Raw genomic sequence first — 12,780 nt, 5'->3', positions numbered from 1 at the left:
TCAAATTTTTCTGTGACGTGAGCTGGTGTGACTAACTTTTATTTCCATCTGGATCGCAGATTTTGTAAAGTTTAACGCCCCATAAATAGCTAATTATGACAGGAACCATTGCTATTTTAAACCCTTTCTTCTGCAGAAACTGTATGGAAGCTGCAGCTGCATTTCGATTCATTTTAATCAGATGTGTGTGCTTGTGCTACTGTTTGTGTATTTGTAGTTGAGGCCAACTCTAATTGCTCCGACATGCTCTTGAAGTAGAATCCCGCCCCCACATTTCCAGACAGATCCGCTATTTGTCACAGTGCACATTGTGCACAAACTCAGCAATGGTGCCACACACACACTCACCAATGCACACAGACACCTTTACAGACACACAAATCCCCACTCAGACACATACCTGCAAAAAAAATGCAAAAAAACAGCTGCATGGTAACTTGCACACATACTGTACTGCACACGATTTAGTGACACACGCAGGGTTTCCTTTTGGCACTGTATCACACAGAGTCATCAGAAAATTGCAATGGAAGACCCTACAAAGCTTGGCCTGCAGGCAACCTCTGACTGACAAGCACACATGTGCACACACACAAACACACACATTCATATATACAGAAGATTCATGACAATTGCGGGGTAAGAGGCAGAGATGAGAAGAGAGAAGATGGGGTGCTCTGGTTTTCTGCTCACGGGAGCAGAAAGATTCTGGCGTGGGAGGATATGAGAATTCAGAACGTGCATGATTATCCCGGCACTCGGAAGAGAGAGAAGTGTGCATGTGCCTGTGTGTGCGTCCATGTCTGTGAACAGAAATAATCTGCTCACAGCAAACCATGTCACAAGAGAAAAGTATCTCTGTTTGCTTTGGGAGACACATTTAGGAATAAAGCTACCTGATTCAAGTGCAGACTTTGTGCCTCTGTTTTGCTTGATGCTGTCTTCGCTATGGTTAGGTGAAGGTTAGTGTTAGGCATGTGTCTGTTGTGGTTAAGTTTAAGTTGAGCCCGCAGGGAACTAATGTGTTGTGTAGCATACAGCAGCCAGACAGGCTCAGCAGCTGTGACAGAGCTGGTTTGAAAGAGAATTTCTCCCTGGCTAACACGACGGGGTATAAATCTCAATTAGGTTGCAGCTGCAGCTACCCACAAATGCTCACACACATGCACCCAATATATCCTCATCACAAGGTTTCTATATAATGGCTTGCTGAGTTTCAAAGCGCTGCTAGCAAGACACATAACTCGTATCTTGCTCTTTTCACCCTCGGTCTATCGCTCTCTCTATGTTAAGCCACGACTGATTGCTGAGATACAGAATGAGCTCATGACGGATAATCCTGCCCATCATGTGACTTGTGTGCGTGTCTGCATGTAGAAAGCAGGAGTAAACTGTCTCTTGGCCTCATGGAAGAGGTCAAGCATGTGGTAAAGAGTTGAGTGTGAGTGCAATATCTTGGACAGGACTGACTTCTAATGGTACAGTCTGTTTTCTCAAGGCCACAGCCTCTTTGTACCTACCAGAGGCCAGAGAAGTGCTGAATATTAGCAACAAATGTTACAGGAGCAGTGACCAAAGCACCTTGTTTAGTATAATGAAAAGATCATAGATCAAATACATCCATTCACAATGTTAACTCTGCATGTTTATAATGACTATATACAATCATGTGACAAAGAAAGTTCTTACAGGATTCTGTGCAGTCCTCTGAAAAAGCTAAGTACACCCTCTGATTGAGTAGCTTGTAGAACCATGTTTTGAGGCAGTAACTTGAAGTAATCATTTACTTCATGACTTTATAAGTTTCTCACATTGTTGGGAAGGAATCTTCTTCTCACACACACATTAACACTCCACCTCCTCAGCCCTGCTCATCTCCCCTCTGTCTAGAAATCGATACTGTCATCTCTTCCTCTCTCAGCCTCCCAATTCCTTCTCTTTCTTGACTCCCTCCTCCTCCTCCTACATGTCAGTTAACCTCTCCAGCTTTACTTTCACTTTTTGGATCAATACATGACTTGGCATAATAAATGAGCTCCAGGACTAAATAATACATTTTGTTTTCTTGGAGGCTTCTTCGGAACAACGTGCTGAAAAAAGGAGCTCACCAACTGTTTGGACTCGCTGCAGCCAGCCTTCCTCCCTCACTGTAGGCTGTGAGTGTGATGGCTCAGTGACATTACTTCTTTCTTTTTTTTAAAGCTACTTTGTTTTGCAAGTTTCACCATCCCATATACTTGCCTCACTGCAACTAAAACCACATAGACTTACAAACACAACATTTGTATGCAGATTCCTCATTTTATTGATTTTTAAAGAGACAAATCCACCTCTGCAGAATGAACTTTTGCACATGCTGTAAGAAGTGAATTTTCTGTTTTTCTATGACAAAGTAAAACGTAATGCTGCATTAATATTCTAAAAAAGGACTGTTCATATGAGAGGCCTCAGTTTGTTACAGCTGACGTAGTTAATAAGGAAATTGTAGGTTTCCCATTAAATTGTTTTACATATTTTACAATTTCAGTTTTAGTAATATAGAAAATTAATGGTACAGTGAGACGGCATCACTGACGACAGATATGGTAAATGGACTACTACGGTCACAACCAGTAGTGGTCAAGTTACTTGAAAAGTAATCAGTAACTAATTACTGATTACTTCCCAAAAGAGTAATCCCGTTACTTTACTGATTACTTATTTTCAAAAGTAATTAATTACTTAGTTACTTAGTTACTTTTTAAAAACACCATTTACAACCTGAAGAGGTGATAAAGCGATAGATCTTTCAGCCCAATTCTACTTTTTCTGCATAATCCATCATACAAAATGTAATCAAATGGAAAAGTCTCTTTTTAAAACTTGTTTTATTAGTTTTAACCTTTTAACTTTATGCATGAAGCAAAAATTTAATTATATGCAACAGTCTCTGACTGGAAGAAATTTGTTTAACATTTAAACTTATTTTCTGCACATTCCAGCACATAATTTTTTTTTGTGTGTGTTTACACTCAGTCTTTCAAATAGATGCAAGTAAAACACAGCAGAAAATAAATAAAGTCAAAGACTCAGTGGTCCTGTTGCTCTATTTTCACCTGTAAAACAGGAGTGGCGTAGGCAGAGGTTTGCCCTGGTGCAGGTGTGCCGCAGCGCTCAGTGAAAGAATCCGCGAGTTTCTCTGTGAGTTTCCCATTACGTCGTAGCGCACTCGGTGCTCGCTTGGAAGTTTAGGGGGTTTTTTTCGCTTTAAAAAGAAGTTTTCTTCCCACGCACAACGGACGCTAATGTTTTTGTCTCTTTTTTATGGAATCAAACTCAAAATAAGGTCAGTACTTCCACGCTTTAAACGCTGCACGCTCATACTCTCTCCCGCACTCGATATGTGATCCACTGTTGATCTGCACACAGCTGTTGTCACGAACGTCGCACTTGCTTACTTCACTGTCATGAGACATTCTCGCAAAAAAATCATGGTTTTAGTAACGCAGTAACGCAGCGTTCCTACGGGAAAGTAACGGTAATCTAATCACCGTTTTTGCAATAGTAATCCCTTACTTTACTCGTTACCTGAAAAAGTAATCAGATTACAGTAACGCGTTACTTGTAGAGATGGGCAGTAACGCGTTACTTGTAACGTGTTACTGCCCATCTCTGGTCACAACACCTAGTATCATTTATGCGGCCCTGATTTGTAATCGCACAGCTCCGAGATCAGGTGAGAGCTGCGTGATCAGGGTGGTGTGGCCATAAGCTTTTACACTGATTAATTGTAGCATTGAGGTCATTGTTTAAAAAACTGCCTATTACACATTGTTATTTACTATTTAAAATACAAAAATTTATAGCATTATATCACTGAATTACTTCAAGTAGAAAGTGCATTATTACATGGCCCTATTATTGTAGGGTCCATCTTACAATATAAAGTGCCTTGAAGCGACTGTATAAATAAAATTGAATTGAATTGAATTGAACATGGCCTAAGATAATTAACACTACTTAACAATATGAAGTTTAGGCTACACACGTCCTTGTCCTAATGATTGTACACAAGAGTTTTCTGTCAGTCAGAGATGGGCAGTAACACATTAAAAGTAACGTGTTACTGTAATCCATTAAATTTTTTTTAAGTAGTGAGTAAAGTAAGGGATTACTATTGCAAAAAGTAATTAGATTACTATTACTTTCCTGTAAGCACGCTGCATTATTGCATTACTAAAATGTGATTTTGTTTGTCAGTGTCTCATGACAATGATGTAAGCACGTGCGACGTCCATGGCAGCAACAGACATGTATAGATCATTAATGAATAATATGAAGTGCAGCAGAGAGTACGACCATGCAGCGTTTAAAGCTTGGATGTACTTAAATTACTCAAAGTTTTAGTCCATAAAAAGTGACAAAAACATTATCATCCGCTGTACATTCTGCATGGGAAGAAAACTTCTTTCTACAGCGAAACATTAACCTTCAAATCTGAGCAAGCACCAGCACGCTGCCACAGGAATGTGAAATTCACAGAGAAACCCACGGATGCCCCCACTGACATGATCACTGTGGCACCAGGCAAACCTCCACCCGCCCTACTCCTGCTAAACAGGTGAAAATAGATTTAAGAGCGACAGGACTCAGTGCTGCTGAGTCGTTGATTCTTTTTTTTTCTGTGTTTTACTTGCATCTATTTGAAAGAGTGAGTGTAAACACAAAACATTATTTTATTTTATATGCTGGAATATACAGAAAATAGGTTTAAATGTTAAACAAATTTCTTCCAGTCAAAGACTGTTGCATATAATTTAATTTTGCTTGATGCAATGTGCATGAAGTTAAAAGATTAAAACTAATAAAACAAGTTTTTAAAAGAGACTTTTTCATTTGATTCAATTTTATATGATGGCTATGCAGAAAAAATAGAATTGGCAAAGGTCTATTGCTTTACGTATTCAGGTTGTGTATCATGTTTTTAAAAAGTAGCTAAGTAATAAAGTAATTAATTACTTTTGAAAATAAGTAATCAATAAAGTAACAGGATTACTTTCTTGGAGAAGTAATCAGTAATTAGTAACTAATTACTATTTTCAAAGAACTTGACCAAGACTGCTGTCAGTGCTTAAGTGTTAACGATAAGATGACACCAAAGCTGGTGAAAGAGCGCTTGACACAAAAAACACTGCAGAAAAATACACAGATAGAAATGAAGGCTACAAGCCTGACTGTATATACTAACAGCATTTTTGTTAACATGTTTTCTTTGCAGGTGCTTGGAAAGAGCTGATGTCATGTTACCAGCGGTGGATAGCTGTTGCTGGTTTGGGCTGAAGTTTGTACATTCTTGTCCTTTTCCATGGAGTAAAGTCTACGTAATGTTCACGTCTCCATTACTCAAAAGTTGTAAACCGCTTTCCCATTTTCCGACTATTTCCAAAAAAAAGTTAAATAAGCAGATTATAGTAGAAATCCATCTATCCGTCCTCTTCGGCTCATCCTTATCAGGGTCACGGGGAGGCTGGAGCCTGACCTGTCCAGGGTCACCCAGTCTGTGGCAAGGCTAACACAGAGAGACAGACAACCATTCGCACTTACATTCACACCTATGGCTAATTTGGACTCATCAGGTAACTTAATCCCACTAATTATATGTCTTTGGACTGTGGGAGGAATGGTATATACCAGATATCAACACAATTTCGATCTGCTCCTCACGTGTTAACCTCTTCAACATGTCAATGGCTGTGAACAAAGGCAAACTTGTAAATAACTCATGAAAGAATAAAGTTACGTTGAAACCAAGCACACCATTGTTTTTCTTGTGACATTACCAATATGTCTGATGTGTCACATGGCACTCTTCCTACTGATAAAACAAAAGTTGTATCCAAGATGGCCGACTTCTAAATGGCCACCATGGTCACCACCCATCTGGAAGAGTTTGCCCCCTCATATATACTAATGTGCCACAAAAAGGACTTTAATATCACCAACCATTCCCATGTTATTACGGTGTAGCCATATAAATGGCCCATCCTGTATACAACAGCAGTTGAAGTGGATCCGGCATTAAAATATGTACAGCAACTGTGGGAAGATCAAAGCAATTTAACAGGTGTGCCCTGTATACAGTGAACCACCAAGATCGCTGCCAGGAGTGCAGCTCAGCTTGATTGTCAGTGCACACTCGAATATCAGAACAATTGAATGAATGGCTGTGCAATGCTCAAACTCTCACTTAGCTACAAAGTGTCATTTAGTTGTGTGATGGACTAAAAAAATGCCTTCAAAACTTTTTTTTCTCTTTTTTTTTGTTATCCTCCTTAATGAGTTGCTGATGTCGCTGAATAACCAATAAGAAAACAGCATTACCTACACATCCCAGCATCACCCTGTATATACTGACTGAATGAGCCAGCGCAAGAAGTCAGGCCAATCATTCACCTAATTATTTTTTCACCAATTAACCAACTGGCTCTCTCTGCACTGAAGACTGCAAACAGCCAAATGGGAGATGACGCACTCTTGTGGAAGAGTTTGACAGCAAGCTGTCGAGGATATGAATGGCTAACAACATGAATATCTGAAGTGGGGAGAATGTGAATGCTGTTTCTGCCACATATACAAATAATAAAACCACTAATGCCTTTCATATCATCATTTTTGGTCTATTTTTAGTTTATTTGTAAGTCTCATCACTGTCACCAACTGTGTGTTAATGCAAACAACTCGTGATCGAAATGAATAAAGTATTAAAGCAGCAGATTACAGTCAGCACTTTGCTTCCAGGCTCTGAGATCATCACTCCTCCAAATATGCTATATATTAAATTAGGGAGTAATGAGTAAAATATCTCTCCCGGAGCCTGCAGGTGGATGATGTTGACGAACAGCACTTAAGAGTGCAGCAGTATTTGCATGTCAGAAGGAGAGATGGGGAATCCTACAGCTTAAATAGGCCACCAAAAGTGGAAGGATGTATTTTCTAAGTGACATGAGGAGACTGGAGCATAGTATGTGTGTCCAACTAGAGTTTCCTTCTTCAACTACCTCCCAAGCTTACATCCATTAATAAATTATTGTTACTAGTTCCAGTAATACATGTTACATGGGCTTGGCTAGCTCCCTATCACTGGAAGCTAAACAGAAGCTTGACATAAGTTTACTCTCTGTGCTGTGGAGACAGTCTGGCCTGAGATTTGGTCCCACTGTGGAGCAGTTTATAGTACCTTTCAGACTGTTCTCACCCAACAAAATCCGTAGTTGGTTTCTACCTACAGCAATTCTTGTAACCATGTTGAAAAAGAAAAAGGCCACAAAAATTAGTAAATTTCACTAACTTCAAAAATACATTAATATACTGCTCGAAAAATATCAAACGGACACTCTTTAATCAGAGTATAGCATCAATTCAGTTAAACCTCAGGGATATCGATCAGGTCAGTGAAGTAGCAGAGAGGTTGTTAATCGGTTTCGGCTGCTTTGGTATTAATTTATTGTTGGACAGGTAGTCCAATTTCACCAGGATACCACATCAATACATGCTATTACCTGAATGTGAAGGTTTCAATCAGAAATAGACTTTTGAGGGTGGCCTGAGGGCCTGACATCCTCTAGTGGGCCCTGTGCTCACAGCCCGGCACAGTTAGCATTTATGCCGTGTGCTTTTCAAGGGTTCAATTCAGTTCCATTCAATTCAAATTTACATTTGCATAGCACGAAATAAAAACAACAGTCGCCTAAAGGTGCTTAATATTGTAAGGTAAAGACCCTACAATAACAGAGAGAAAACCTCAACAATCAGACGACCCACTTGGCAACTGTGGGAAGGAAAAACTTGCTTTTAACAGAAGGGAACCTCCAGCAGAAACAGGCTCATCTACTGCAAATGTTTGGGGCTAAAGACAGGAAGATCGGTTCACCCTGAGCACATATGGACAGATGTGAAGGAGTCTGGAGAAGCCATGGAAAACATTAAGCTGTCTGTATCATCATTCAGTATGACCGCTATGGTGGTGGGTCAGTGATGGGCTGAGAAGACTAACAACAGACCTCAAACAGGCTAGGTAACAGCACCCTGACTGCCATTAGGTATCAGGATGATAACTTGGACCCGGTTTCAGACCCCACACTGCTGCAGTGGGTCCTGGGTTCCTCATGGTGCATGGCAATGAAACCTGCACCAATCTCTGGGACATTATGTTTTGGTCCATCACTGGTGTCTTTGAATTCAGCTCTCTGCAGATTGATAATCAAGATGATGAATTATTCAATTATTATTTCCATCCTTTTAAACCTAACACATTACGCAGTCCACATGGGTTAGATATCCAGCATGTGTTTTTTCCCCCAATTTTTTCCTTTAGCTTTTTGAGTAAAGCATTTAATTTATTTTTTGTGGGGGATTTTTCATCTTGGTGCTTTTAGGGGTTGGGTTTTCTATAATGCTGAGTGCACATGAAAGGATAAAATAGTTATCCATAAATCCCTTCCAATTGTGCTCCTTGCTGCTTGTTAAACTGCTGTTGCTTTCACTGCTAGGTATTGTAATGACAATTGTAAATTGTAATTTACTGCATAATGTGTAAGTGCTCAGGGTAACTGAGTTACAGTTTTCAGTTAATAAGATCAAATGCATTTCTAGCACCTCTTTTGCTAGCTGTGTAAATAGATGACTATTTGATGATGTATCTTCGGTGACACACCAATATCAACAAGTGGCTACCATATTAGTGAAACTCGGACATTTGAATCTGACAAAGTGGAATTCTGAGAATGGAAGAATTTACAGCCAGCAATTGGTATTTAATCTCAATCAACTGCTCTTGTATCCTGAGAACAGGTGTCACGGGGTGGAAAGAGACAAGTTACCTAGGGTTTTTTATTGTGCATGTTTTGCTGTGTTTTACTTTTTTAATATTTTAATATTGTACAGTGTTTTATTTTTATGGATTTTATTGCATGTTTTTATGGTATTCATTGGAGGAGCCCAATAAGAGGGATGGGAGACGAGGAGGCAAAAATGGTGGAGTGAACTGTATCAGGCGGCGGCGGCAACAAGCCCAGACGGGGCTGGTAAAGGTTGGCGTGCAGGACGTGGGAGAGCAAGACGACGCCAGCGAGCAGAGAAGCGGAGGGAGCTGTTCTGCTGCTGGAATAACTGGAGGCCAGATCACGGTGGGGAATCAGTGGCCAGAGGGACAGCGCCCTAACTCCTACGGCGAGATGGGCTGGTGCCGGTTGGCGTGCTACAGGAAAGCGGCGGGCAGAGTTAAGAGCTCTGCCCATCTGGGGTAAGTCTCACGACTTATCCAACTACAATAACCGTAGCCATTAATAAGAATAGTGACTGTCGCTGCCCCTCTCTTCCAAAACCCCGGAGCGGAAACACTGATAGGACGGCGAGGACGCCGCCGGGTTTTCCCTTCTTCTCCGATTGGCTGGATTTTTAACTTTTAGTGACTTTTACACCGTGGCGGACGCCACTGGACTTTTAATGTTTTTGTTTTATTGATTTTTATTGTGAGTTTTCCCTGGCCAGGGTTGTTTTAATTGCTTTTGCATTTTTAACTGTTTTGTATAATAAATTATATTTTAGTGACACAGTTTTTAATTCAGTGCATTCCCTTGGCTGCTCCACTGCTCCGTCCATTTTTGAGGAGTGTTTCCCTTCTAGAATAACACCTGTGTTAAATCACAATTCCATCCTTTACACAGGCTTAATGTGATTTTCATGGTCTTTGCTATTAATTAAGTATAGATAGTAGCCAGAGAGGAAAGGGAGAGGACTTACTGTAGCCAGTTCATCAAACTTCCCAAAGAGTTCATTGAGCAGCTTGACCAGTTCCTGAGCTGTACACTGAGAAGCCAAGCTGGTGAAACCCACAATGTCTGCAAACAGGATGCTGTCGAGACAGAATGAAAAAGAGATTTTAATCTAAAGTGAAGCGCTCAGTTCACGATGACAGCTGATTTTGATTCCTCCTGCTCTCCCTCCTGTTCACCATCAACCAAACATGTTGTGGTTCTCAATTCAGTAAAAAAAATACACTCAACAAGCAAGGATGGGATATGTTAACTGTACAGAGCAATGTTTTTCTTTAACAAAACAATACCAACAGATCACACAGGAGCGACAAATTGACTAATAGTGAGCAAACAGCAAATACTATAATCCAATCTCTGATAAGTGAAAGCATCTTTTAGGCCAAACACTAAATCAATTACGGAGCTAAATTGCCTGCTTCTGGCTAGCTGCTGAAGTGGGGTGGAGGAAGGTGTTGAAAGCTACTTAGCCCCTCATTCATTTGCTCAGAGGCAGGCCAGATGGCAGCAAAACAAGGTGTTATGGATCTTATTGACTCAGTGGAAAATCACTGCTCTCGGTGGAGTATAGGGATCAGAGCCGGCTTGTGCTGTGTGGAGCTGATCATAATGGCCTAGGTTTACTTTTATAGATACCGCTTGAGAAATAATGACACATGTTTTCCCCATAACCTCCAGCCTGTGAGGTTTTTAAGTAGTAATAAGGATATTATGCTACATGTGTTAGGCCTTCTATTCTTTTGTGATACCTTTTACAGTGGCAGATTGTAGTTTGATTTAAGACAGAGGTAGGCATAATCAGGCTTCTAGTTTACAGTCAAACAACAGCTGCTTGCATATCATTTAGCAGACTGAGCTAATTTTAGCTGCAAGAGTTGATTAAAATAGTTTTTTTCTTTTTCAAATGCTTCTGTTGACTAATTTCTAAGGAGACCTGTAAGATTAGTCTTAATTTCTATCATACATTTACTGTTCCTGCATCGTCATATGAAACATGTCAAACTTCAAATAACGAGGTCCCCTGTTTCCACTCCTGGCTCTGTATAATGTCAGTGACAGCACTAATCCCTGGTACAGCAAATTCAAGTTGACAATTTTCACAGTTTTTCCTAGTCAGAACTAATTTGTTTTCAGCACTACATCATTGCATCTGTCTCATTACTTTTTGCTAGATTTGCTGGAAATCAAACCTTCCCAGATGAAATAAATAAAGCAGAGTCAATAATCTTAGTGTAAACCATGTCATCATCAGTGAAAAATGCAATGTTAGAGAGAAAACCCTAATGAGCAGGCGCTTGGCAATAGTAGGGAAAAAGAACTCGGTTTAAACAGGAAGAGATCTCTGGAAGAACCAGGCCATTCATGTTAGTAATCTTGGGCATTCCTGTTCAACCTGTGGGTAAACCTTGACAGACTGTAGTTGCTAAGCAATGTTCTGGATGAGGGAGGGGAGGTTCAGTGAAGAGGAACACCAAACCTGACCACTAGGGATAAAATGGACCACAGATTATCCATTTTATATAAACAAATGACCAGTGCTCTAGTTTCTGTGTTTTCTCAAATGTTGTTAAACGGCTACAAAAACAGTCACAGAACAAATAAGACTACACACCAGACCAATTACACGATGACAAAATGTTTTTTGTTACACAGGCGCACACACATTCCCCTCAGTCACTAAAATGAGTGAAAGCTCGATAGCATGAGGAAGGCCTATTTTCTGCATCGTGACTGAGTAGCTGCACTCTTTTTTTGGCAGTACACTATAGTTCTTGAGGAGTCTGATGTATGCAAAGCTCGGATCACGACTGCCGCTCGACAGAAGCGCTCCGTTGTGCCATTTATCTTTGAATGGTGCTGTGCTGCAGATCGTGCTGATGTGTGTTGGGGGCAGTGGGGTAGAGAGGAGAAGGTGGCAGTGGTGCCGGAGCTAAATAGGTGTATGATCAAACGTTCTCAGGGTCACATCAAAAGGCGGACCAAATCTGGGGGGCTGTATGTCTCTGCTCTGCTCTTTTTCTTTTTTTACTGCCATGTGTTTATGTGTGTATGTGTTTCCAGCAGCTCCCCAGAGACGAGCGGGAGCATGCTCGCTGAGCACAGCCCCATGATGTTTGGCTGAGTGCCAGTAGAGGCTGGTGAACAGGCGGCGATGTTCCTGAGATGTGAGTGAGTGTGGGAGCCGAGCAGACAGACAGGCAGACAGTATGAGCAAGAAGAGAGTGGGGAGGATTGTCTCTTGACAGGAGTGCTGTTGATATGCTACCTAGTCCTCGACTCCTACCCTCAGCAGCACTAATACAGCTCTCCTATTCTTTTTACTGCCTCGTTGGAATGTAATCAGCTCAAAGTCAAGCCAAGTTCTCACACACATTTTTCATTACAAGCGCATTAGAGCTGGCCCATCCAATAGCTTTAAAAATTCACCTGTAAATATTAGCTGCTTGATGAGTAGATTACTTATTAATGATGTAAATTACAAAATGTAAAAAAAATCATAAAATGTTCAAATCAAACTCTGCTCAGATTATTGTTTTTTCTGCACAGCCAACAGTCAATGAGCCCAAAAGATGTTTAACTTACTATATGTCTCAGATAAAGTTAAAAAAAAAAATTCCAGATGTTTGAAACTTATAGTTTGGACTGGATCAGGTGAAGCTGAACCATTCCTCAGGGCATTTTCACACCTATACTTCAATTGCTTTAATCCAGATCAATTGATCAGTTTATTTGTTTTCACACAGAGAAAAATCCAACTGAACTCCAAGCAAATGAAAATGATTCCCTACAAACCACGTGAGAGTGTTAAGTCTGCTCATTGGGCAGAAGCAACAAAAGTAAATACAGGAAGAAAGTATTATGTTCTGGACTTGTAGAACATGGACAATTACAACTGGCACAGCTAGTTGCTAGCCCATGTCTATGGTACTTGCCTGCATTAAGAACACAAAGCATACGTGGTTACTGG

At 40.5% G+C, this 12,780-nt stretch overlaps 1 protein-coding gene across 2 annotated transcripts in view; it reads right to left on the bottom strand.

The window, feature by feature from the left end:
• Window positions 1–12,780, bottom strand: part of adcy1a (adenylate cyclase 1a) — a 64,574-nt gene that overhangs the window by 41,491 nt on the left and 10,303 nt on the right. For both annotated transcript variants that reach the window (XM_085436321.1, XM_085436320.1), the window contains exon 4: window positions 9,781–9,892. In XM_085436321.1, coding sequence (XP_085292447.1) covers window positions 9,781–9,892 — 112 coding nt within the window. The remainder of the gene's footprint in view (window positions 1–9,780; window positions 9,893–12,780) is intronic.

This window comes from Copadichromis virginalis, linkage group LG17, assembly GCF_057382275.1.
Source record: "Copadichromis virginalis isolate Kocher_CV1m ecotype Utaka linkage group LG17, C_Virginalis_male_GT1.1, whole genome shotgun sequence".
Classification (NCBI taxonomy): domain Eukaryota; kingdom Metazoa; phylum Chordata; class Actinopteri; order Cichliformes; family Cichlidae; genus Copadichromis; species Copadichromis virginalis.
Note: the sequence above shows the minus strand (reverse complement) of the source record. Positions and strands in the feature narration are given on the sequence as shown.